Below are 26,965 nucleotides of genomic sequence, written 5' to 3'. Positions count from 1 at the left end.
AGCTAAAAAAACAAAACAAAGAAAGAACAGAGAAGAACACTACCAATGTAAAACGAAAACTGTTATTTAATGCAAACCAATCCAAAGGTCGCAATTAATCTTTTTGACTAAAAGGGTTCCTTTGTCTTTGTCTCCTTTTTCATAAGACCAGAGGAATTTTGTATTTCAAAAGATAAAAGCAGAATTCTTACATCCTTGTTTTTCCTCCTCTCTTTTTTTGTGTGTCTTAATGAGTCCATGTCTACATCCAATGTCCCCCGAATGTTTAGATCAGAAGCAGGAGATGACTCAGAGTGGGATTATTAACACAGATCGGCATGTACACACCAGCTTATATAGAGATTTATCTGCAGTTTGTGCCTTGGGAGATAGAATGGAAGATGATTATGTCTAATGTGCTATATGCAAAGAACAAACAAACAAACTAAAACAGACAAAAGCACAAAAACACCGTCAAAAAATGAGAAACAATGACCAGACACATTTTATCTTGCTAGCTAGCTTATACAACGTAGTTAGTGTCCTCCTATTGCTGTCCAGGAAGTATGATTGAAACACATCCAGAGGTACACAGCTTTAGTTTATCAGGAGCATTCTTTAGTTAGCTTTTTGCATTTGTTGTTAGCTACCAATCTAAGCAAACATAAGGCTAAAGTAAACAGCACATTGTGCTAGCTAGCAACAAATTAAAGTGTGTATTTAGCCACAAGTACTTAACTGCATGCAGAAATTTAGTGTTTAGCACATCCTGAGGATGAAGTTGGTTATGTCTCAGTGTTTTGAGCAGCTTTTATGGATGTTTTAGAGTGCCTTTTTATTGTGAAATTAGGCTAGTGTTGGAAACCATTCCAACAGCTATGAATTGCAGCTCACTACATCTTGTCAAACACAATAAAACAAGCTGCAAACATGTGAAAACCTCCGCCCTCCTCTTATTGTTCAATGTTTATTAATCAGCGATACTTTTTAATATTTTTAACATCATTCTATCAAAATATTTTTTAAAAAAAACTGCATTTAGAAGTGTAAGTTATATTCATCCTGTTCAGTTAAATACAAGCCATGTGTTGCGGCTTCATAGAAATGTCATCTTCTTGTGTAAACAAGCAAGCAACTGAGATTGTGAGGAAATAAGGCATACTGATGAGAAACACCAGCACTAAAAATACAAAGACAGAGGCTACTAATTGTATTGACTATGGTCTTGTTAATCTTTTTAAATTGTAACTATAAAAAGTTGTCACAAACAGTTTGACAGTGGCATACTGGTATTTGGGACTAAACATATACAGTCCCTTCCAGACATTTCCAATAAAAATTGTGTTGTATCGTCAGCTGAATTTGTGATCCTAATGTATCAACCATGCCTTTTGTTTAACCAGTAAGATCTCTGTTGTGGTTGTCATGTATTTTTATAGCATTCCCAGTGTTATCCCATTGTATCAAGTTGCCTTTTATATATTTCACAGATATAGTGTTATGCTTATTGGTTAATATGTTGAGGAGTTGTCATGGTATCCTCTTCTCTCTGTACTTAAATCCTGGAGTCATCATTTATGAGGTTTTCCGTGTATGTGTGCATCTGTGGTGTGTGGACCAACATGCAGATGGAATATTTATTTGGTTAGTCCATGCAGGATACATGCATTGTGGTTTTGACTCAAAATGCACCATTGTGATTATAACAGAGTCAGTGTGGGGCCTACTGAGGGTCATCCAACGGTATAATGGGGATTTTTGAAATCAGTATTTAGCATGGAAGAGTGGATGCACAGATGTAAGCTCTACCTAGAGAAGAATCAAACATAATTCTAACAGACAGAAAATGTTATAAGGGACGATCGTGGCCCAAGAGTTGGGAGTTCGGCTTGTTATCGGAAGGTTGCCGGTTTGAGCCCCGGCTTGGACAGTTTCAGTCGTTGTGTCCTTGGGCAAGACACTTCACCCGTTGCCTACTGGTGGTGGTCAGAGGGTCTGGTGGTGCCAGTGTCCGGCAGCCTTGCCTCTGTCAGTGCGCCCCAGCTGTGGCTACAATGTAGCTTGCCATCACCAGTGTGTGAATGTGTGTGTCAATGGGTGGATGACTGGATGTGTAAAGTGCTTTGGAGTCCTTAGGGACTAGTAAAGCGCTATACAAATACAGGCCATTTACCATTTTACCATTTTATTTTTATTCCACACTTTATGTAACCTGTTATTCCATGCTGTTGACCATATTCTTAAGGGTAGTTAGGAACAAACATTTACAGGACCCAGACACCACACAAGCACACAGGATGGTGAAAGATATGAGCCAAGAAAAGCTGCAGGGGAGAGAGGGGCAGTCAGATATAATGAGAGATAATAAGACCAAGGGAGGAGTAGTTCCAGAGAACAGAAAGTGGGTGGGAGGGAGGAAGAAAGATAGAGAAAGTAGGGAGAAGACAGCTGAGAAGGAACGAAGAAAAGGAAGATGCATCATGATATATTACATAATCGCTGAACAGGCTCGGCACAAATGGAAGGGACTCTAACATCTTGACCATGAGGATGTTGGAGAGAATGAACGATTAAGCTTTGACCACCTGGATAATCAGTTGAAATCCCAAAAAAGAATGAGATGTACAACACCAAATTTTTCTTGGATTCTTTCGATTTTATCAAAAAGCCTGGTATTTGCAGCTTTATCGTTGCTTAGAAACAGAGAGCAGTGGGTCCTCGCCATGCCTTTGGTCAGCACCATTCGAATGCATTTTGCCAACCTGCTTCCTGGCTGGAGGTGTAGTACTGGGTTCCAATTTGGCAAGGTAGGCCACTCCCATGGAATAAAGGTTTTTTTTAAATTTATGATTAAAAGTTGTAAAATAACTCAACTTAAATTTCTTAGTGCCTTTTAACCTATGTGTACTGCATTCAGTCTTCTCCCACTATTTCTCTATGAGATACGTATATTGTAAATATAGAAATGAATTACTCAAAAATCTTTCTAAAATATTTTTAAACTGAGAGGAAAATAATTTATTTGTGATAATAAGATAAGTAGTAGTCTGTGGTAAAATGACAAGACAATCTCAACCATTAAAAGTATTTAAAAAATGGAAAGGAACTAAAAAAGGAATTTGTCGGAAATGTTAACGTTTAACAAATTAATGGCTAAGCATTAGAAAATTGAAAACAAAATACATTAATTACAAAATACATTAACTATTTATGTATTTTTAAATATATAAAAAATGTACAGTGTATAAATATCTAATATATAAAGTATCTAAATATACACAGACACAGGTGTGAATAAACAATTGGCCTATCATGGGTGGGAAACCAGAAGGCCAGAAGTAAAACAAACAAACAAAAAACTGGGTTACAGAGTATATAAAATAAAACAAAACAAAGTAACCAAATGTCAGTGTCTTACAAAAAAACTTCACGTCATCACAAACATGATGAATGAATTGGTATAGCAAGACAAAAGTACATATACGCATTTAAAAGTTCTTAACTTACAGTAAAAACAAATTTGTTAGCATAACTGAAATTAAACTGAAGCTCCTCCTGAAACAAAAGCAATTAAAAGATTAGAACAATAAATCAAAATTAGTACATATGAAAATTAGACTATTACTAGATTAAACTGCATGTTAATAATACAGATTAATACTCCATTCCAGATGCCTCGAAACTAGGTCAGAACTTGGGAGTGACATCTCTTAAGAGTTCTTGCAAGTTCCAGGAAAAGTGATTATACGTGTTTTTTTGCACTTGAAAGAACACATTTAAAGATCTCATTACTGTTGTGCTTATTTAGTGAGCCAGAAATACAGAACAGATTAAAAGTTTAGTTCTACTACAGTTTACAGTCAGCGCCACCATCTTGGATTGCTAACTCAAGGTATGCTAGTCTACTTCGACTGTCCAAATGGGAAATCTGAGTGAAGGGGGTCTTCTGCAAAAAATGTGCAATTAGGGACTCAATTGCAATTTGGAACTTATGATTTCTTACTTAGTCAGGAACACACCATAACAGCTGAAAGAATACGACAGATAAACATTTAGAATTGCCCAGATGCCGAGCTGCTAAATGGAATAGTGTCTAAAAATCATGGATGAATGTTTCAAATTGGAAGTTATGGAATAATAAAACAGATGAATAAAGCTGAACTCAACACATTTAAACATAAAAGGTGTTTAAGAAAAGCTTTTTTTTCAGTCTATTGGCGCTTAGGAAACACTTGGATAGAAAAAAGTTGGGAACCACTCTTCTCCTTTATATTTATAGTAGAAGCAAGATTGAGTCAAAACACATTGCATTGGTCATGCAGTGGCTGTGGCTTGTGTTTTTAATAGTGAACATCAATAGAGAGCTTGGGTACAGATGTAAGTGTGAGGTAGATGCAAAACCCGGTGTCACCGGGCAAACAGTGAACGTTAAATCTCAGAGACGTTTACCCCACTTTACATGCAGATTGACTTTCATTTATGTATCTACGTTGCTGCAGGCTAACAGATTGTCCCTGTGATGTGACATATAACATCGCAACACTTGTGAAGCCTTGTGTGAACAGGCTGTTTCATTTTGCAAACACCATCGTCCGTGGTGCGTTTAGCATCTGGTTCCTGTCAGATCACTTAGAATTATGTGACCATTTTGGCTCATTGGGGTGGGGGGTTGCATTAGCTTTTTCTATGGGAAGCCACTCGCAAGCAGTAAGAAGAGCCATGGGAGCTCCATGTTTAACCTTGAGACACTTCTTGCCAACATCACTTATTTAACCTCTTCAGCGGTGAAGCCGAGCGCTCACTCTTTATGCCAATGTGGGGGGGGAAAGTAAAGTATGTCACAGATGATGTCCGCGGAGATTAATTCAGCAGTCGTTTTGTCTTTTTGGATGGCTTCATCTTCCTGACTCACACAGAGTTATCCCCTCAGCCGACAGGCAGTAAGAGGAAGAGCCAACTCTAGCATCTATTATGCAGCAATTCCTCGACAGTACAGCATATTTAGTAACATTTTCCATCTGCAGCCCTGTCACAGTGAAACAACCTGTTCTCACTCTTCCCTCTGTAAATATCTGGGTAAAGGACAGGATAATTAATTGTGTGCTCGAGTCTTGACAAGACCCCAGTTCAGGATGGTTTTCTGTTAAAACACTCCTCGTTTCTCATACTTGTTTTTGTTTTTTGTTTTTTACACCTCTTATACTTTTTCGTTATTCTTTGTCTTCTTTCTGTTGCTCGGTTTCTTTTGTCAAGCGTCTTGGTTGAATGCCTTCTTTTGTCAGCTGCTTCTTTTACTTTTCATCATTCTGTTTCAGATGATTCTTCTCTCTCCATCTTTTCATAGCAGTTTCAGTTTTGTGTCTGTGATCTGACTTTTCCCTAATAGCTTATGTCAGACTGTAATTCAATAAAATCATCATGACTACCAGATGGAGTTTGCTTATGAATCATTTTCCTCCTCTGACTCCCACCATCTGCCTGTGTGTGCCTGTGTGTATGTGCTCACCAGGGATCTACGAGGTCCTGCAAGAGTGTGGAGATAAGGCAAAAGCAGTCGCGGTAAGAAAGCACCATCACACAGCCATGTTGTATTGTTGTTCACACTGCTTTCATTAGGAGAAATAAGGGTTCCATAAGTGGAAAAAATTTAATCTATTTTTTTCTACAATCTAAACAGCATGACTTCTAAGATTACCAAATTAGTCTTTAATAAGCTCTTTAAGTCATTACAGTCCTTGATTATTATTAATGAAGATTAGAAACTGATTGTTTGTGCTGGGTGTGTAGGAATGTAAATTTTCACTCCATATTCTCCGCTGTTTGTCGTTCTTGAAGCATGGCTGTTTCTCATGCAGGGCTTTACCGTATGTCTGCTGACCAAAAACAAAACAGAACAAAAAAACTGCGCTGTTTGGCCGGTGAAATAGGTTGCGTAATATTGGAAGAGGTCATGTCAACAGTCACAGAAGGACTGAAAATCTTTTCCTTTCCAAGAAATATAAGAGTGAGCTGCAGGAGTTTACATGTGATGAAGTGGATGTTTGTGATAAACTCTGTTGGCTAATCCCAGAGAGAAATCAGAGAGTTCAAGAAATGTTCTCACAGCAGCTGCAATCCTGCACTCGAATAGAACTGGAAAACTTGTGATTGGTGCTGATAAGGTTAAAAGGTCAAAGCATCCTTTACAAGATGTGTCCTTCTAAATTGAGTTGCCTCTTAAAGATTTCTGGCAACTATACAGTAACTATGTTGAAACGTACCAGTATATTTTATTAATTTATATTTGTATTTATCATAATGAGATGTAATAAAGATGGTCTTTTTCCCAAACACAACAAAAATGTAATTTTACAACAAGTCAGAAACTGCATGAAAATGAGAAGCTGGGATGGAGATGGTTGCAAAGCGGTTTGCACCGGCAGCTATAACTGTAGATAGACTAAAATAATTACCTACAGTGTGCTATGTAAAGCTTGGCTGATATTAGCTGTTTGCCGATGCACTGGATTTGGCATTTACTGTGTCTACTGTGTACAAGCAGCTTCCCTATTAGCAACAGAGTGACTTAAACTTCACTCTCGCCATAGTATGGACAACTACACATATTAAATATTAGAGAACAAGGATATGTTTTGTATGTTTCAAATGGAAAATAAATGGTCTGATGTTTGTGATTTCTCAATTATCAAATATTGGTATCATTCTTAAAAACCCTTTACTGGTTGGGGGTCTAAGCCTGTATGACACTATATGACATGTGACAAACTCAGTAGGGTTTGCAAATGAATATTGCAGACTGAGCTTAACTCTGTGGACTCTGTGATTGAACTCTGATCAGTGCAGATCTATCAGATCTATATACAATAGAGTTGACCATTCCCTTTGAAATCACAGCTTATGTTGCTTCGAAAAGAACTTGTTGCCAATCAAAAATGTAAAATGGTGCTGTGATATAAAATCTGCCACTGCCAAGCTTCAAGACCTTCTGCACCTTCTACCTCTGCAGGAGTCAGAGTGTGGTTCAGGCCATGGAGGAGAGCTATGAGGTCGACCTGGTCTACATCACAGAGAGAATCATCTCTGTCTCTTTTCCCGCTGGGGCCGAGGAGCAAAGCTACAACACCAACCTCAAAGAGGTGGCGACGATGCTGCGGTCAAAGCATGGCGAGCACTATCTGGTAAGAAATACCCTCAGCTGAAACTGGAGCACAGGACTGTATTGACACTTTTGTTTGCTGTTCGTCAGGTTTTTTGGAAGATGGTTACAGTATATCCTTGAAAACAAAAAACAAAGATTTTCTAAAATGCATCACATGTCCATCAGTTGCTTTGATATACTCTCTTCCTGATTTCAGGTGCTCAACCTGAGCGAAGGACAGAGCGACTTAACAAAGTTAAACCATAAGGTACAAACATGACATATACTGTATATTCATGGTTAGGAAGAACAAAATTCGAAAGCGAAAGCTCATTTGATGGATAATCATTCTCAGGTTCTTGAGTTTGGCTGGCCGGACCACCATGCGCCAGCACTGGATAAGATCTGCAGCATGTGCAAGGCCATTGACATGTGGCTCAATGGAGACACACGCAATGTGGTGGTACTGCACAATAAGGTAAGGCAGAAAAACAAAGTGTAAAAACATCTGTTATAATGCGGCGGTGATGTGCTGGAACATTTATTGGCTGGGCATAGAGATTGTAAAGTTTCCCTCTAAATATGGAAATGTGATTATTTTTTTCATTGCTGATCTCATAAAATCAACATAATTTGTAGTTATTCAGTTTCATAGCTTGACATAAAACATAGTCACTGTGAAGTCACACATTGAGCTATGGACTACTGTTTTAAGCTCATCTAGCTGAAGGTCCGTTAACCTTATGCCGTGGTGAAACGTCCCCACTGAACATGTGAATTTAATCAAAATAATACACCGTGATCACATAATTGGGTTTCACCCAAAACTGTTATCAAGACAGTGGCTTATGAGCCGGATGAGCTACTGTATCACCGGTGTTCTTATTATGTATTCTGGTTGTCACTGTTTTTAACTCATTCACTGCCAGCCATTGGCAGTGAATGAGTTAAACCCATTGACTCATTCACTGCAATTGACGGCTATAGACGTCAATGGCAGTGAATGAGTTAAGGTAATCAGAAGTGAGCATAATTGGGCTAGAGCGCTAACACTTGGCTAGCTTTGGATAACTCTGGCTTGCTTGGTTAGCAAGCTTAGACTTTAGAGATACACAGGGATATCTTATGTATTAAAACTTCTCCAAAAGGTAAAATATCACAAAAACAATTAGGAGTTTCAATTTACTTTTTCAGCTTTGATAGGCAAGTCTAGTAAATGGCATTCAACCTATTTCATAGCCACCAGTCATTCAAAGTATTAAAATTTAAATTGGTTACCACCAGTAAAGATGTTACAAAAGGGAAAATTAGCATTAATTTAGCATTAAATTCTGCTAGTCATTTTAACTATGGCTGGTAACATGGGCATGTACAGGAATTGGCTGCTTGTGAAGCGAGCCGAAAGTTGAGAAACTACAGTTTCTTCATCTTTCAGCCTTGGAGGCTGCCGATTGTTTAGCTCTCACATTTATGCAATGAATCCTCTGTTGTTTCAGAGAATTTGCACATGGTATCCAGATAAAGCAGGACAAGCAACAAAGTTTATGCTCGAATTGAGCCAACTGCTTTAACCAAGCAGAATGATTAAACATTATTATTTATATATAGCTCCAACTTTTGGGTTTCAATTACACGTGAAAATGCTTGAAGACCAATTTATTACCATCGAAGGGGGATTTGTTTCTGCTCTGTTTCTTGATCATTAATTCAATGATCCTTTTGGAATCTTCCCTAAGTCCCATCAGTTTTCTTGTTACCCATCTTGACTCTTTATATCATTTAAACAAGCCCTGTTTTGTGTTTCTTTCACAGGGGAACCGAGGTCGAACGGGTGTTGTGGTGGCTGCTTACATGCATTACAGCAACATATCTGCAAGGTATCAAACATGTCATGATCAGACACAGCCTAAAACGTGTTAAAATGTAGTTTAAAATGTAGTGTTACATATTAGATTGCATTGGTGTTTGAGTTTAAACAGAGGTGAAGATTTTAGGCTGTCAGCACTGAAAAAGTTTGATCTGCGTGCTTTGATCCTTTAAATCGAAGGGTTATGTAAGGACAGGAGCAACAATCCATCACGGTTAGACCTTGCAGTCTGGGACTTCAGCAGCCTTGAAAATTAAACAACGATGTGATTATAACAGCTAAACACTCGACTCTGGCCAGCTCATTTTTCTGGCTCTGTGAGAAGAAACGCTCTGAAAATGTCATCGTTCTTTAATGCTACCAGATGTTAATAGGTGGGAGGGTTCCTGGGGGAATGAAAGCTGCTTCATAAATGATGAAAGCTGGGGGGTATTTCTAAATCTTAGCAGGTTTTCCAAAATAAAGGCTGTTCTCCTTGTTGTTTTGTAATCTTCAAATTGTTCTGTGGTGAATGATAACATCACTTACCCAGTTCTTGTGTCTCTAAGTGCTGACCAGGCACTGGACAGGTTTGCAATGAGGCGCTTCTATGAAGACAAAGCACTTCCTGTGGGTCAGCCATCACAGAGGAGGTAAGTTATTACCTCACTTCCTATTGACATCTGCTATGAGGTGAACTAGTCTGAACACTGTAGCACTTTGCCCACATTTCCAAAGGACTCTTGCAGCCCATTTAATACTGATGCTAAGGCTCTGAAGGGTTAGTAGAGGATTCAACACTTCTTAGTATTTTTACACAGTTCTACTGTACTTGAGCACTCATAACACTTTATACAACATGTCTCATTAACCACAGCATTTAGGTCAAATGCTTTCTAACATTCACACACATTCACACTCCGATGAACGCATCAGAGAGCAACTTAGGATTAGGACCCTTTCCTAAGGGTGCTTTGAAGTGGCCAAGGGTTGAAGCACTAACTTTCCGATTAGTAGAGTAATAAATCCATGTTTGACAGTTTTGTCAAAATTAACAGAATTATGACCATCAGATTCAAATTCTATATACCACTAATAAGAATGCCAATAAGAAACTAGTTACCTGTATCTAAAAATAGTGCAATTGCAAAACTCAACTCCAGCAGACAAGGCTATAGCTACAGCCGTGAAACTGAGATTCGATTTTTGGATTTTGTTTTTGGAAAAAAGGGAAGAAAAAGTCTCAGCTCCATGCTTTTAATAGTGAGTGTGTTAACTTAATCTCTCCCATTTAGATTTAGAAAAATTCTACAGAGGAAATTCTTTCTATTTTTTTCCGTTTATCACCAATTTTGTTTTAATTAGGGTAATTAAGAGGAAACAGCACCAAGAGAGGCCATCTATCTTGTCTTGTCTGTCTGAGGAATTCCACTGGTGTCTCTGGGGAGGCTGCAAGGCTTGCTGACAGTACATTCTTGTCTTTTAAGCATATCAGAGCATATTTTCTGTGACTTCATCTACACTTTTTTGCAATACAGTGGTATAACTCCAAACCAGAGCCAGTCAAACCAATCAAGAACGGTTAAAAAACATTTGAGCAATTTATTTTTTGTTGTAATTTTCACTCAAGGGACACTGTCTTCTTGTTCTCTAAGTCATAAATCTGCTCCTATTACATTATTAGCTGCCTTTGCATATTAGGCAGGGAGGTGCTAAAAGGCTTGACCCCTCTCAGTTTCCCTTCTTCACATGAGAAGATTGGTGTCTTGATCTGGGCTTTTCAGAAAGGATGAGCAGGAAAAAGGTTATGGGGGATATGCGAAGGAACACAGGAAACACCAGGGGACTTAACACCACTTCATTTAAGCTTGTGAATTAGTCAGCCAGTCATTCTTTAACAGGTCTATAGGCTTGCCCTCTGCCCCGCTGCTATTTCCTGCTTTGGATATAATTATCTCTGCCCCCAGAGACTGGCAGCATTATGGTCTGGAATGTGTGACATTAACATCAAGAGTGGGAGATGATCTTAGGCCGCTGCTTCCACGAAAGCCAGTAAAAGGCAGGATTAAAGGTGTTCCGTGTAGCACGGAATCATTAAATGATTAGTGTGAAAATAGTAGTATGCAGCAGAAAGCACAGTGAACGTTTGTGTAGAGGATTGGAAGTGTTCTGATTTAAGTTATGGGACAAAACATCATTAATCTGTTTTATGTGCTTTTCTAGTTGTTCACAAAGAACTTGAATTGAAATCACAGGAATAAGGGTCACAGTACAGTGAAGTGATGGCATTAGCAGAACCCCACATACCCCAGCTTTATCTTACTCCTGTAACTTTCAAATTGGAAATCTGTCTGGCTAAAAATATAGACTCACTGGTCACTTTGCTAGGTGTAACTCACTAGTACCAGTGTGGACCACCTTCAGTTTTTCTTCATGGCATAGAGTTAACAAGGTGCTGAAAACACTTCTCAGAAGATTTCCGCCCAAATTTATATGACAGCATCAAACAGTTGCTGCAGATTTATTGGCTGAACATCCATCATGTGAATCTCACACCCCAGAGGTGGTCTGTTGGATTGAGATCTGGTGACTGTAGAGTTCATTTGAGAAGAGTGAACTTACTGTTAGGTTCATGAGTTTTGTGACATGGTGAGTTATCCTGCTGGAAGCAGAAATTCAAATCAAATTCAAATTCAAATTTTTTTATTTGTCACGTACACAGTCATACACAGTAAGATATGTAGTGAAATGCTTGGACAACTGCTCGTGACCTAAAGAAAACAAAAAAGGAAAAGGCTATGAATAAGATAGGAAATAAATATGAAAAATTAAAAAGGGTAAATTTAACTAGGAAGGAATAAAATATAAATTAAGGTTAAAAATGAAATAACTGTACAACACAAATTAGAATGAAGGGTAAATTTAACTGGGAAGAATAAGATAAAATATATAAATTAAAGTTGAAAATAAAATAACTGTACAACAAAATACACAATATAGAACTATATAAGAATGTATGAAGAAATATAAATAAATATATACACAATAACAGCAGCATATACACAATAACAGCAGCGTGATTTAAGTAATGAAGTGAAACAATGTCCAGAATGTCCAGTGTGTGTAAGAACTGTATGTGTGGGTCAGTACTGTGTGGTGGTGTGATTGAGAGACCGTATCGCCTGCGGGAAGAAGCTCCTCCTCAGTCTCTCTGTGTTGGTCTTCAGGGAGCGGAATCGCTTTCCTGACCTCAACAGAGAGAACAGTCTGTTGTTGGGATGGCTGAGGTCCTTCATGATCTTCCTGGCCTTGGTCCAGCACCGCCTGCTGTAGATTGAGTGCAGTTCAGGGAGCTCGGAGCGGATGGTGCGCTCAGCTGACCGCACAACCCTCTGTAGAGCTCGTCTGTCCTGCATGGTGCTGTTCCCGAACCAGGTTAAGATTTTTCCCGTCAGGATGCTCTCTATGGTGCACGAGTAAAAGTTCCTGAGCACCTTGGAGCGCAGTTGGAAGCCTCTCAAGCGTCTGAGGTGGTAGAGACGCTGACGGGCCTTTTTCACCACGGTGTTGATGTGACAGGACCATGACAGGTCCTGCGTGATGTGAACTCCGAGGTATTTGAAGCTGTCCACTCTCTCCACTGGGCACTCGTTGATGACAGGGGTCTGGTAGTTCCTCTCCTGCTTAGTGCTGAAGTCCACTATCAGCTCCTTTGTCTTACTGACGTTTAGAAGGAGGTTGTTCCTCTGGCACCAGTTCTCCAGATTCCTAATCTCCTTCAGGTAGGCCGTCTCGTTGTTATCAGAGATCAGGCCCACCACGTCGGTGTCGTCAGCAAACTTGATGATGGTGGTGGAGCTGGTAGTGGCCACACAGTCATATGTGTACAAAGAGTACAGCAGGGGGCTCAGAACACACCTCTGGGGGGCTCCAGTGCTGAGAGTGGTGGAGGCTGAGACATGTCCGCCCATCCTTACTGCCTGTGGTCTGCCAGTTAGGAAGTTGGAGATCCACTGACACATAGATGAGCTGAGTCCCAGATGCTCCAGCTTGGTGGTGAGTGTGGAGGGAATTATGGTGTTAAATGCAGAGCTGTAGTCTATGAAGAGCATTTTAACATAATTCCCCCTTCTAGTGTCCAAGTGAGTGAGTGATGTGTGGAGGAGATGAGAGATGGCATCGTCTGTGGAACGATTTGGACGGTAAGCGAACTGTAGTGGGTCCATGTGTCTGGTAGTGAAGAAATGATAAAGTCTCTGACCAGGCGTTCAAAGCACTTCATCACTACTGAGGTGAGGGCTACAGGGCGATAGTCATTGAGAGAAGCAGGGTGGGGTTTCTTCGGGACAGGAACAATGATGGACTCTTTGAAGCATGTGGGGATCACCGACTGAGATAGAGAGATGTTGAATATCTCAGTGAACACAGGAGCTAGCTGGTATGCGCAGTCTCTTAGGATACGACCTGGGATGCCGTCTGGTCCTGCTGCTTTCCTGGTGTTCACTCTCTTGAAGGCTCTCCTTACTTCATGCTCGGAGATGACGAGCACGTTTCCGGTGCTGGCAGTATCTTCCTGTCTGCAGCCGTTAGCGCCGCTAACACTAGCATTGTTGGAGTCCTTAGCTGCAGCCTCGAAGCGAGCATAGAAAGTGTTCAGCTCGTCTGCCAGAGTCACGGCCGCGTTCGTCATACCAGTTGTTGGTGCTTTATAGTCCGTTATTGTCCTTAGTCCCCGCCACAGGCTCCTAGAGTCACTCTGTTGGAGTTGTGACTCTAGTTTCCTCCCGTAGCGCTGCTTCGCCTCTTTCACCGCCCTCCGCACGTTATATGACGCGGCTTTGTACGGGTCCATGTCCCCCGTCATGAGTCCCGTGTTGTAGGCAGCGGTGCGGGATCTCAGAGCGTCGCGGATGGTTTTATCCACCCACGGCTTCTGGTTGGGAAACGTTGTGATAGTCTTTGTCTCCACGGTATCATCCGCTAGTTTCCCGATGAATCCCACAACCGCTTCCGTAAACACGTTGACATCATCATCGGAGCTGTTTCTGAACATGCCCCAGTCTGCGTCATCGAGTGCGTCCTGTAACGCGGCCACCGATTGATCCGTCCAGCGCGCGACCTTCCTCTGAACCGGAACTTCCTGTTTCAGCCTTTGTTTGTATTTTGGGATGAGGAAGATGGCGGCGTGATCAGATTTGCCAAAAGGAGGGCGGGATTGTGCCTTGTAGCCGTCCTTGACCGTAGTGTAGCAGTGGTCCAGTGTCCTTTCACCTCTGGTGGGGCAGGTGATGTGTTGATAAAAGTTCGGCGCTGCGCGTTTGAGGTTGGCGCTATTAAAGTCCCCCGTCACAATAAGCGCAGCGTCCCGGTGTTGTGTCTGGTGCTGTGTGAGTGCCTCATGCAGCTCGCATAAGGCGGTGACCGTGTCCGCTTGTGGTGGAATATAAACGGCACTTATAATGACCGATGTAAATTCCCGAGGTAGATAAAAAGGACGACACATGATGGACAGTAGTTCCAGATTTGGTGTGCAGGAGCGTGTGAGAGGAACAACGTTCGCACTGTTGCACCAATTGTTGTTCACCATTAAACACACACCGCCTCCCCTTGACTTCCCCGAGTCCCGTGTCCTGTCCATGCGGTGAACCGAGAAGAACTTGGCCGGCTGGATGGCGTGGTCCGGCACCGCTGGGTTCAGCCATGTCTCGGTGAAGCAGAGGAGATTGCAGTCCCGAATGTCTCTCTGGAACTTTATCCTGGCCCTGAGGTCGTCAAGCTTGTTCTCCAGTGACTGGACGTTGGCGAGCAGGATGCTAGGCAGAGGTGTGCGGTGTGCACGAGCTCTCAGCCTGTTCCTGACGCCGGCTCGCTTCCCTCTAGGCCGCCGCCGCTTCCCTTTGTTCTCCCTCAAGATCTCACTCGGCCAGCTCGGATCCGGAGTTAAAAACTTCGAATTGTGAGTACATTGTAAACCAATAGAAACAAGAGTGTCACTGTCATACCTAATGTACCCAATGGTGGTGATTTTGCCGATTTAGAAACGCTGAAAACTAACTTAAAAAACAAAGACAAAGAAAAAGTGGTCGGCGCAGTTGTGACGGCAGCCGACCTCACCGGCGCCATCAAATCAAGGAGAAATCAGAAGAAATCAGAAGATGGTACACTGTGGTCATAAAGGGATGTACATGGTTAGCAACAATACTGACCATGTGAATACTGACTGTGGTGTTTGAACAATGCTCCCGTGGTACTAAAGACCGCAAAGTGTGCTGAGAAAATATCCTCCACACCATTACACCACCAGAAGCCTGAACCGTTGATACCAACGAGGATGGATCCACGCTTTCATGTTGTTTACATGACCCTACCAACCAAATTTAGATAAGCATGTCTGGCACCAACAACCGTGTTCAAAGTCACTTAAATGATCTTTCTTCCTCATTCTGATGCTCAGAAGTTCAGCAAGTCATCGTGTCTAAATCACTAAATGCAGTTTTTTGCTGCCATCTAATTACCTGGTTAGAAATTTACATCAACAAATGGTGGAGTAGTTGTACCTAATATATCACTGAGTGTATCTCTGACATTAGTAGATTTTTTTTAGGTTTAATTTTAATATGCACAATGAGATTACATGTAATTAAATGTGCTATATAAATACAATTGCTAGCAGCATGAGTTAAAAAAAGAAAATCAACTCAACAGAAAATGACAAAAAGACGTTGTAATGGCACTGCCTCATCCAGGACCTTCATCACAGGATGTTTTCTTGTTATAAGACAAAATGTAATTATGTGTCATATCGCACACACACATATATGGCATACTTACAAGCCTTTGTTAATCTCAGTACTGCTAACATGGCGTCCCAGCTCGGTCTAATTGAATTTCACAGAGGCAAAACCATCTGGCCACTGACAGCAGAGCAAGGAAGGCGTGTGCATGTGGCAACCCTGCGGTCAAGGTTACGTTCGGTACCATCATCATTATCATCATTAACAACCAGACCACAGTAACTCAGCAGACCCCCAACTGGCCTCCGTACACATCAACTCAGTGTGACGTTTCCCAAAGTAGATAAAGGCTGTTTAACGAGTGAAATTGTGTTCTGGCTGTTTTGTTGGAGCTCACAGGCGGTAAAGGTGAACCGCACCGAATGAGCAGGATGAGGATTTGGCGTGTAACTTAGCCAGGAGGTGCTTAGTGGGAGGATAAAGTGATGTCTCAACAAGGAATCGGCTGTTTGCCATGAGATTTTGTGAAGATATTCATGATCCCCAGAGAGCATTTCCCCGTAATACAGGCAGTCTTCTAACATTCATTCTATTGTTCACATCAGGTCCAACGAATCCCTTTATCAAAGGTTTGTTCAGTTACAAGTGACTAGTACCGATAACAGAAGATAACAGAAGACTTCTAGTTCCAAAATAATCCATCCAATCTTTTTACTTCTTTGGCTGCACAACCTTAACACCCGACGCTATCACCCTTAGTCTGCTGTTTTTAGTTTTTCATTCCCTCTCTTACTTACACTCTAAAGCATTTACATGCCTTGTAATAATAACATGTCATTATGGGTTTTTCTAAAGCATTGTTTAAAATAAAGGCCTATGAAAATTCAAGTGAATGGAGAGAGGAAAACCTGCAGTTTTGTTATCTGTCCTCATCTTTAAGCTTGATCTGTAAAGACTTTGGGACTGAGTGCTTACTTTTCATTGTGTCCAGGTATGTGCGATACTTCAACGGCCTTCTGTCAGGACACATAAAAATCAACAACAAGCCTCTGTTCCTGCATCACGTCATCATGCACGGCATACCTAACTTTGAGTCCAAAGGAGGTGAGCATCTACCAGTAAAGCGTTATACAAATACAGGCCATTTACCATTTACCACTGGCAGATTTTTTTAAATGAAAATTTTAAAAAACTAGAAAAAACTGTTTTTCTTGAACACATTTCAGATTTCTTATTTATATCACTTCACAGGTTGCCGTCCTTTCCTGAAAATCTACCAGGCAATGCAACCAGTCTACACGTCAGGAATATAGTATGGGAATTTTTATTCTAGTTCAGCGTGGTTTGTGTTTGAATTCAGGCATAAAATGAACCTGTGAGGTGAAAAGTAATTTTATTTTAAAGGTTAGTATTTTGTCTTTTTAACTGTAGCAATGTGCAAGGGGACAGCAACACCAGTATCTGTATCACCATTGAACCTGGACTGCTTCTTAAGGGAGACATCCTGGTAAGATAACAAAAAATGTTTCCTTACTTAAACAACAGTTGCCTTCCATTTACCTTTTTTTCTTTACATTTTCCTAATATTATATAGAGTCTCATGATGTTTCTCCATTTTTTTCTCTATTATCTGTTAAACGTAGCTCAAGTGTTACCACAAGAGATACAGAAGCCCAACCAGAGACGTTGTGTTCAGGGTTCAGTTCCATACTTGTGCCATCCATGATCTTGGGGTGGTTTTTGGGAAGAGTGAGCTGGACGAGACCTTCAAAGGTAATTTTAATTTGCTTGGATTTACACAACACACTGTTTGACACTTAAAAACATACAGTTGTATAGAGTTTTTGTGAATCAAGGTTATGCATCTCAAAAAGGGTTATTTTTTTAAAAATACACAAGATTAGCACTGATATGACAAAAGCTTTATGACTTGTGTATTTATACACAAAAGACTGGTGGTGTTCACTGTCCTAGTGTTGACCTAGACTCATCAAAATGCTACCTCAAGACTGTATAATGGCTTCAGTGTCTGACGCTCTACTATCTGCTGCTTGGATCTCTGGTTTGCAGCATGGAAAAATTCATGGGTCCTGATGCAGGAGGACAGTGTTCCCCACAGTATTACAGTAAACAGGGTCCTCTGGTGGTGAAGCAGAAAAGCATTCACTTACAGTAACACTGTGATTATGGTGATAAGTAACCAGAGATTTCTTATTAAAAGAAGATCAAATTAACACTAAATTTGCACAATTGATTTGAATTTGGATAAGTAATTTAAATTCATACACAAAAACTGTAAAATAATAAATCCTATGTATGATAAATTGTAACCGTGCCTTTGTTTGATGTGAAACCCACACATGCGTTCATGGTTTTAATTTCTCGTTGTGTGTGTCTGCAGATGAGAGGTTTCCAGAGTACGGGAAGGTGGAGTTCGTGTTCTCATACGGACCGGAGAAAATCAAAGGTAATCCATTTTGGGAAAGGAGAAATTGATTGTTAGCATCACATGTTTTTTTTTCAACATTTAGAACTGAGATCTGATGTATTAGCCGCTGCAAGTTTTTTTATTTTTATTTTCAAAATTTAAAAAAAGAATTTTCTTAAAATGTATTATTTTAATTGAAGCGCTCGGAGAATACCAGGGGTTCATAAGTGTGCATGTATACAGGCCCTGAATTTATTAGACCACCTGTTATAAAAATAAAACAGGAAAATGGATATATGTAAACTAACTAAGTATATATAGTTATTTATTAGGTAAATAAGATACTGAATGCACGTTATCACCCCCAAATCTGAGCCGGCACACTGGACTTCTCTGAGAAGAATTCAGAAATGAGTCAAGCAAAACATCCAATCACCTAAACACTTGTTTTTGTTTAGGTAAAGTAAAAGTAAAGCAAGTAAAAAACAAAACAAAAAAACAGTGATATCAGCTCTTAATCAAAAAACAATAGTGTGCTTTACTTTTTTTCTGCTGTTTTGTTAAACAGCAAATTTGAAAGTTCATGGAAAAGAACAATATTTTTGTGCACAAATGTTTAACCATTACAGATATGTAAGAAACGATTTTTGTAATTACCAATATTGTTAATTTAGGGCAGCTGTGGCCTTACATTGGGTGGTGGTTTAAATGTGTGTCAGTGTGTTAAAATATGATACTTCTTTCTTTTTTCATTTTTAAAAAATTTGTTTATAAAGGAAATATTTACATTAATAAACTTGATACGAAAGCATAATGTACGTTAATGTAAATGCATCAGAGTCAACCAAAGAGTCCCTTGAGAGTAAAAGTCATGAGAAATGTGTTAGCATAAAAAATAAAATAGCAAAAAGAAAACATAGTGATAACAGAAGATTTATCCCAAACAAATCAATGTTGTGTTTGAAAAAACACTATTTAAGAATAAAACAACATTTGTTATTTAAGCGTAATGAATTTTATACACAAATACCTTAATATAAAAATGCTGATTAATCAAAAGTGGTTTTCCCAATAACAGAGTGTAAGTCAATATAGCCACAAACCACTGACAGAGGAACTCCATTTCAAATGTACAGACTAATAGAAGATAACTTATTATTAAATGTTTTAGGCCATTCCAACCTCAAATATTGTCGCTGTATATAAACGTTCTAATATGACAGTGCCCTGTATGATGATGTTACTTGTGTGAACCACAGGCCTGAGTCACTTGGAGAATGGGCCGAGTGTTTCAGTGGACTACAACACCCAGGACCCTCTGATCCGCTGGGACTCATATGAGAGTTTCAGCCATCGCTGTGAGGAAGCTGCAGATGCTGACCACGGTATGCAAATGACATACAGTGACTATTTTGGAGAGGCGAAATTCTAAAAAGGGAAAAATGTCAACCAGGTAACCTGACTTTTCTGAATGAACCACCTGGATAGGAGATTAACGCTTTTTGTACACACAGGAATATACAAATATGAAGAAGACTGAAACAGAAACAAAATCATATATATAGTTTGTAATGATAATAATAATACATATAAGTACCAACCTATCTTTCACAGATAAATCAAGTTCCTCGCCCTTATCAGATCAAGATCTAGAGCCTTGACCAAAGGGAAGGATTTCCTGTAAAGCCCTACACCCTCCTCCTCCTGCTACTCTCTCAGCTTGTCAGTTAGGACTTTAAATAGCTGCTGAAGAAATAGGGGGCGTCAGTCACCCTGTTACTGGCTGCTCCCTCCCTGAGGGGGGTGTAACTTAAAACACCACTGGGCCTAACTCCCGCAAGTCCCCCTATTAATTTCTATCCACTCTGAGCTATTGCTTCTGTGCCAGGAGTCCAGAACTTAAAATGCGGGCACTCCATAAAATGCTAAACACCCATTATAGAAGCTGTGTTTGTTTTTTTTATCTAAAGTATTTTTACTTCAGAGCCCTGATTTTTGAAATATGGCACAAAGAAAGGAATGTTTGCTTGTCTGATTGTCAGCCATGTAATGCAAAAGTACGCATGTCCTCGTAGCTTATGTTGTAGCTTTCTCCCGGATATGCTACAAACCTGCTTTACATAGTGTTTGCCTTTTGTTAATGTTTATATATCCAGTGTGCAAATGAACAACTGGAGAAGTGGAATCACTAACACATCATCATCATCATCACTGCTTCTGCAGTTCCTAAAATGTATTTTTGGCTACTTACAATAGCTGCCAGTCTGGCACGGTCCCTTGGATCCTCTCAGTAATGATGAGATTCATGATTACTGCTGTTAATCAAAGAAATCTGCACAAACAGGAGGATGTAGTCACCCTTGGTTGAGTCAGGACTTGGCAGTCTTTGTAGTGCTGCGTCCACTTTTATATATGGGATTTTTTTCTTCCAGCTTTGCAAAGACCCATTTCATTTTTATGAACATCCCCAGAGAACCGTTGCAGTAATTGCTGTGCTGCAGGAAGGTCAGTGGGAATCGCCAGGATTGCAAGTTTGAGCCTAATTGAATGGGCAGCGGTGTTCGCAGCACTCAGCAGAAAAAAATAACGAAAAACTCCCAGCCAGTGTATTCATCTCTCTAATTGCAGGCTTCGCTCTTACACTTGGATGCGGGCGTGTGGATGCTGAGTCGAGACTTGCGCAGGAATATGGTGTCTGTATTCGCAAGGTTTGGATCGACAGAGGATGCTCTGTACCTTAGTTGTTTTGGAAGACACAAAACTGAAAATGCAAGATTCAAAGAATTAGTTAACACAAGACTGGTGAACAAACGTTTTTTTGGCGTTTGATAAAATATAACCACCTCTGTGAAAAAAGGTTAATCACGTGTACGATGTACATTTGAGTTGGCAAGCCCACACAAACTCTAAACTCTTATAAGCTCTATGACAGAATGGCCTATTTTTAACTGCTCCAGCTCAGTGGACAATGATCACTCGTCGGGTCTCATTTAAATAATTGAACAAATGCTTCATCCTCAGGTGTTGATGTCTGAATACTTTTGAGGTTTGGCGAGCTCTTCCTGACGCCATTTTTAACAGAGTCCACTGACCTTGGAAATCCAGTTGAGAGAACTCTGTGAAAGACGGGCATCTTAAAAAGGTCTGAAGGATTTGGTAGCTTAGAGATGTGTGTGGTTCATACTGATGCACAGGCACATGGACAAAAAAAGGAGAGGAGTCTGGTATGTGCCCGGCTGTTTGTATTATACAGTGTTTTTTGCTCTATATGGGCATGCAAGCTGGTCTGTGTGCTTGTAAATATTTGCATGTTAGTGTAGCTCTGTTGCAGTTTTTCATGAGGTATGCAGGAGTGCATGTTTATGTAGTGCACCTTGTGTTTGTCGGCTTCCCTTTGCTCCACTAGAAGCCCTGTGGTCTGGAGGCAGCTGTTGGCCCAGAGGTCAAATCAGTAAAAAGGCAACCATTTGGCCCAATGGGTGGCCGTAGAGATTTGTACCTCAGCTCGGCTGCTAACCCCTTAAGAAGACAACATTTTCCAAGGATCCACTAATAATCCTAGCTCCGAACCTCTAACTGGTCTGGTCTTGTCATCACTAATGGCCTGGCTAAAAAGCCAAGGAACACGCTATTGTAGCAGAATTGAGGGATTTCATGACAGGTGGGGGGTAGAAGACCTGAGCCATCACTCATTGCTTTACATTTGGCTCGCAGGGAGTCAGATTTTTCTTGTAATTTTTTTAACATTGTCTTGAGCAACAGCTGTCCAACTTTCTGAAGGTTTTTCCATGTTTTTCTTTGGACATTGGCTGTTTTTTCACTCATTTTCAGTCCAATCCTTGTACGTGAACATTTTCCGGGTTGTTTTTTAATGTATATAATTATTAAGAAACTTAACACTGACCTATGAGTTTTTAATAATTAACAAAAAAATATTGATTAAATTGTATTGTATTTTAAATTGTGAAAACTTGGTGTATCTTGGCATTTTGCGCAGTGGCTGGCCAAAAAAATACCTACAGCAAATGAACAGTATCTGAAAGTCATGTCCTTAAGAAATCAGAAAAAAATCCATCAAAGGTCTTCAGCTGATCCATCTACTGTTCACTAAAGCCTCAGTGGAAGGGCGGCTGTCAGGAAGCTATTCTTAGTGAAGGGAAACAGGGAGACAAGACTGAGGTATGAAAATTACACAAAAACTTGTCTGATGGAGTGTTGAATCCAAATCATCATCAGTATGTATGTTGGAGGTCAGGAAAGAGGTACAACACTGTCTACAGTGTCATGGTTTGGGATACATTTCAGTCAGTGGTATTAAAGATTTTCTTAAAAGTGATGAATTACAAACACATAACAGAACCACCAGAGTTCGATCCAACATGCAATACCAACTGGAAAACATTTTATTTAAAAATGAACACTGTGAATCATGGATTGGCCTCTCCACCTTAACATTGCTGAAGCAGTTTGAGATCATCTTGACAGATAAACATACTATATTTACATGTATGTTTAAACATTTTAATAAATCACTGTGCCTATACCGCATTTTCCTACCAAAATACAAAGGAATGAAGGATGACTCCAGACTTTTGCAGTAAAGGACATAATATGTTTGATTTAGGCATAATTAGTCTCCATCAGTATCAAAGCACTGATACAAATATCAAATATATTTGGACCCCTTTCGCTATATTGTATGAAGTCTAATGAATTAACACCATCATTTGGTGCTGGATACATTTGTGTTTTGTAATTCAGTCCTTAAGAGTTTGCAGTAACATTTAGAGGTGCTTCCTCACCTTCATCAGGTTTTCCATAAGTTTCTAAAGAATCATAAGAGCATTACATAAAATGATTGTTAGATAACTCATCTATAAAGAATGAAAACAGCCTCTAAAAACAACCTTGCCACTGGAGAGTGTGTCTGTGTGTGTTTCTGTGTCTGTGTGGTGTACAGTAGGGCAGCATGCCCACTGACAGCGCAGGCCGCCTTCCTCGTTCGCCGGCCTCCTCCCATATTTGGCTGGGGCTGAGCCCTGAAACATGTCTGGAATAGCTGGATAGAGACCGACAGAGAGACAGAGACAGAGAGGCTGAGAGAAGCAAAGACGTTTTACATTTGAGGTGTAATACAAGTGAGGATTTGATTTGAGACTGTGAGGTCTGAGCACATTGGGAAAAGAAAAAAAAATTAGTGACAGAATTAGGAATGACATAAAGTCAAGGACAGAAGAAGAGCAGCTGGAAAGCACTGACTGGTGAGTGGTTCTGTGTAGTCTTTCAATTACAACTAGCAACTTTCTTAACTTTAAATCTCTGTCAATCTCAAGTAATTGTGCAGTTGCCCTAGTCAGATGTTTTCAAGTTGTATATTTGTTTTTTATTATATTGTTGCTATGTTTTTCTCTGGATAAACTCTTTTTTTATGGTATTTCATTTTCTATATACATCACTTTGCTTTTAGACTAGCATCTCCTTGCACTGTTGCCCAGAAAAAATTACAAGAGTACACATTTCTGTCTATTCGGTCTATAGTCGAGTCTGTTTGTCTGTTTATTAGGTTTCCATGTCAACAGTGTTGCTTCCTGTGTGTTTGGCACCTATGTGGTATAAAATGACTCATGGAGCGAGCAATTTGTGTGTGGAACATTTTATGAGCGGGCTGCAATTTGGGTACACCAAAACTATTAGGGACCTCGGTTGGCTGGTAACGTCGTGTGAGCTGCAGAAAGCTTGGACTTTGACACAGTTCATGTAGGAATGAATTTCTTTTTAAAACGATGTTTGAACAATCGTAACTTTTGTAGTGAGTTGAAAATTTTGCCGCATGAGATGATACAAAATGATACAAAATTATATTCCAAGATCTGTTTAAAAACTGTTACGCGAGATTAAACTGTTGAGTCTGACTTACCTTCAGTTGCTCAGCAGATACTCATTGACAGATGATCCCTAATTAGACTCGACTTAATCATTCTCTCTCTGCTTGAGCGGGCAGCGGTGTGTCTGAAGCACACAGGCCGACACCAAACAGCTGTTCTGACTTGGACAAACACAGTGTGTGGTACTGCAGGCTGATAGTAACCTCCCTGCCTGTTATCCTAACGGAAACCCAGCTTCTGCATTCTGTGTCGCTCCAGTGACAGACAGACACTGGTGGTGGTGTTTTTTTCCTCAGTCATTGCCATTTTTTATCATTAAAAAGCCTAATTACAAAAAATTAAGCTATATAATTGAATTGAGAACATTTACTGACAGATCTACTGTACACATTAAACGTTTGCAGAGATAAAACCCTGAGACATGGAGCGCAGTGGGGTATTTTAAAAGCAGCCTGCATGTGTGTGCCTCGCATGACCGCATAATGCTTCTAGTTAGACTTCTTGCTGACAGCACGGTGAGCGGTGGCAGCAGGTTCAAATCCCAGCAATGGAAACCCTGCTGAGCGTGTCCCCATCTCTTAATGCCTCCTTTCTCCTACTGTCTGCCTCGATGTCTCCGTGTAGCTTTATATAAATTCTCGCTGTCTGCCACCCTGCTTTTTCCCATTTTTCAAACAGCTTTGGTCAATGCAGGCTCATTTGTGACTGTTAGTATCCAGTATTTAACATACATTTTACTCATGTTAAGTTGTCAAATATTAAGAAATGTGTCATAAAAAACAGAAAAAAAACCCCACATTTGTATATTGGTGCTATAGGAATGCAGCAGAGGTAAATATGGTCGTGGAAAGCTCTGACAGAGTCAGGGGATGACAGACCGGCACCTGTGCAGACAGCATGCAGATGATGATGTCTTGATGATGTCACGTGTGGCAGTTAGCAGAGCACGCCACGTCCAGAGACAGGCACGCCAGATATGCTGGTGTGATTCTAATTCTGATGTTCTGCTCATCACATACTGACGCTTTATTGGGACCTGTTGCTGTCACATTTGAATGCCCTGACATGCAGCATTTTGCTTTAGAAAGGCATGTGACAGGATGATGAAGCCTAGGAAAACATTACATTTCAGGACAAACAGCCTTTGACAATCTTTTGCCCTTGACCCTGAACTGGATGGATGGATGTTTGGTTGGATATTACACATTACTCATTACTTTTCTTGAAAGTTACTTAATTGCATGCCAGAGAACGTAATCGGCTGCACTACTCCAGTGTTAATTTTGCTGACCAAATTTTCTCCCGCCAACCTTTTATTTTTTGACAAAAACAAGACAATAGCTAAGTAAAAACTCTCGAGCACAAAAACTGTGATGAAAGGAATAAAAAGGAGATGAAAATGTTCTGGAGTGATGAGATCCAGTCATAACTTATTTAGTTTTGTAGAAAGCTGGGAAGAGTTTGGAAATGACCCAATCAGAAGCAATCTCCTTGTAAGATTGGATGCACACATTTGATTGGTACAGCTTCAAAATTTTCTCTCAAAATTACCACACGTTACTTTTCTTAAATTACCCAGAAAGCAATATTTACCTGTTAATTGTTATGTAATTACTAAATGTAATAACAGTAATGTATTATGTTACTGTTACTTAAAAAAATTACTGTTACTTAATGACACTTGTTATTTTGTAACTGCTCACTACCTTGTTGTGCTTAAGCAGTTTCTGCTTCCTATTTTTGCTTTTCTTCTCGCCACTTTCATTTCCTCTTCTACCTTTCCAAACATTGTTGTGCATTTCAAGTTTAAATTCTACATTTTCATGATTTCTAGTGTTATTGCTCTTTGTGCGGCCTTGTGCATGTTTACTGGAACTTGCCTTTCAGCAGTGTTCCTCTTCTGCATGCGACCTCTAGATTGGGAATAAAGATTTGGATATTTTAACTTTTACTTGTTACTGGTATTCAGAGCTCCTGTCTTTTTCTCCTGCAGCAACTAGAACAGGTGATCAATTATACTGTAGAATTCAAATTCAAATTTTATTTGTCACACACACACAACCATACACAGTATGACATGGGGGTGAAATGCTTGTAGCTGTACAATGCCCGACCATTAAATGACAGAAGAAAAGTTTTACAATATTTACAATTTACAGTTTACTACAAAATTTACAAATTAACTTTACATTAATTTACAGTAAAGAATGTGCAAATAGCAGAAGAGATTATAAAGATTATAAAGATTACAAATTATAGGAATATAGGAAATGTGTGGTGGTGCGTGTGGGAGTCCAGTCTTATAGTGACACAAAAACAAAACAGCACACTGAAACATTGAAAAATAAATTCACACTTTAAATCCCTGCTAATGACATTTTTGTACAGATGGACCCACGTTGCAACACAAATTTGCAATAATGGTACTTCATGGCCTCCTATTATTGTTATCGCCCTTATTTTACACCGAGCTTCACCCCAAAATGGTAAAAATGGTTCTTTGAGGTTTAGCTTAACAAGAAATCCCATATCTTCCAATCTCCAGCTTGATCTGACAGTTCTTCTCTTGCATGAATAAAAATGAGTTGACATGAATCAGATGCTGCTGGCAGACGGTCAGACACAGCTTTTTATGACAGTTACTCAGATGACAGAGAGACAGATGGATGACATCACCCTGAAAGTAATCTCAGAGACAGACACTGATACAGACGCATCACCTCAATTCAAACTGTGACAGCCGGACAGTGACAGATAGACCGAGAGACAGACATGGCAAATATAAAACCATGGAGGCGACAGTTTTCCTTGTGCCAGTCACTGATACGCCAACCATGACACCTTTTCACTGATGGACTGTCACATCATCCTGTCTCACTTTCTCTCTAATTTTCTGCTGTGAAGTCCAGGACGTGGCTGAAATTTTTGTTTTTAGAAAAGTAAAATAGCTCAGCT

General features: G+C 40.0%; 1 protein-coding gene across 7 annotated transcripts in view; it reads left to right on the top strand.

The window, feature by feature from the left end:
- Positions 1–26,965, top strand: part of LOC146680913 (tensin-1-like) — a 126,687-nt gene that overhangs the window by 73,768 nt on the left and 25,954 nt on the right. For 6 of the 7 annotated variants that reach the window (XM_085449036.1, XM_085449037.1, XM_085449035.1 and 3 more), the window contains 12 exons: positions 5,489–5,538; positions 6,986–7,157; positions 7,335–7,385; positions 7,473–7,595; positions 8,930–8,994; positions 9,533–9,616; positions 16,689–16,801; positions 16,949–17,009; positions 17,129–17,204; positions 17,341–17,470; positions 18,099–18,164; positions 19,385–19,510. In XM_085449036.1, the coding sequence (XP_085305162.1) occupies positions 5,489–5,538; positions 6,986–7,157; positions 7,335–7,385; positions 7,473–7,595; positions 8,930–8,994; positions 9,533–9,616; positions 16,689–16,801; positions 16,949–17,009; positions 17,129–17,204; positions 17,341–17,470; positions 18,099–18,164; positions 19,385–19,510 (1,117 nt within the window). Of the gene's footprint in view, positions 1–2,389; positions 2,787–5,488; positions 5,539–6,985; positions 7,158–7,334; positions 7,386–7,472; positions 7,596–8,929; positions 8,995–9,532; positions 9,617–16,688; positions 16,802–16,948; positions 17,010–17,128; positions 17,205–17,340; positions 17,471–18,098; positions 18,165–19,384; positions 19,511–26,965 lie in introns of those variants that run through there. The other variant, XM_085449038.1, reaches the window with a different exon arrangement.

The sequence above is a fragment of the Copadichromis virginalis genome, linkage group LG23 (genome assembly GCF_057382275.1).
Source record: "Copadichromis virginalis isolate Kocher_CV1m ecotype Utaka linkage group LG23, C_Virginalis_male_GT1.1, whole genome shotgun sequence".
Taxonomy (NCBI): Eukaryota; Metazoa; Chordata; class Actinopteri; order Cichliformes; family Cichlidae; genus Copadichromis; species Copadichromis virginalis.
This window is presented reverse-complemented; position numbering and strand designations above follow the sequence as displayed.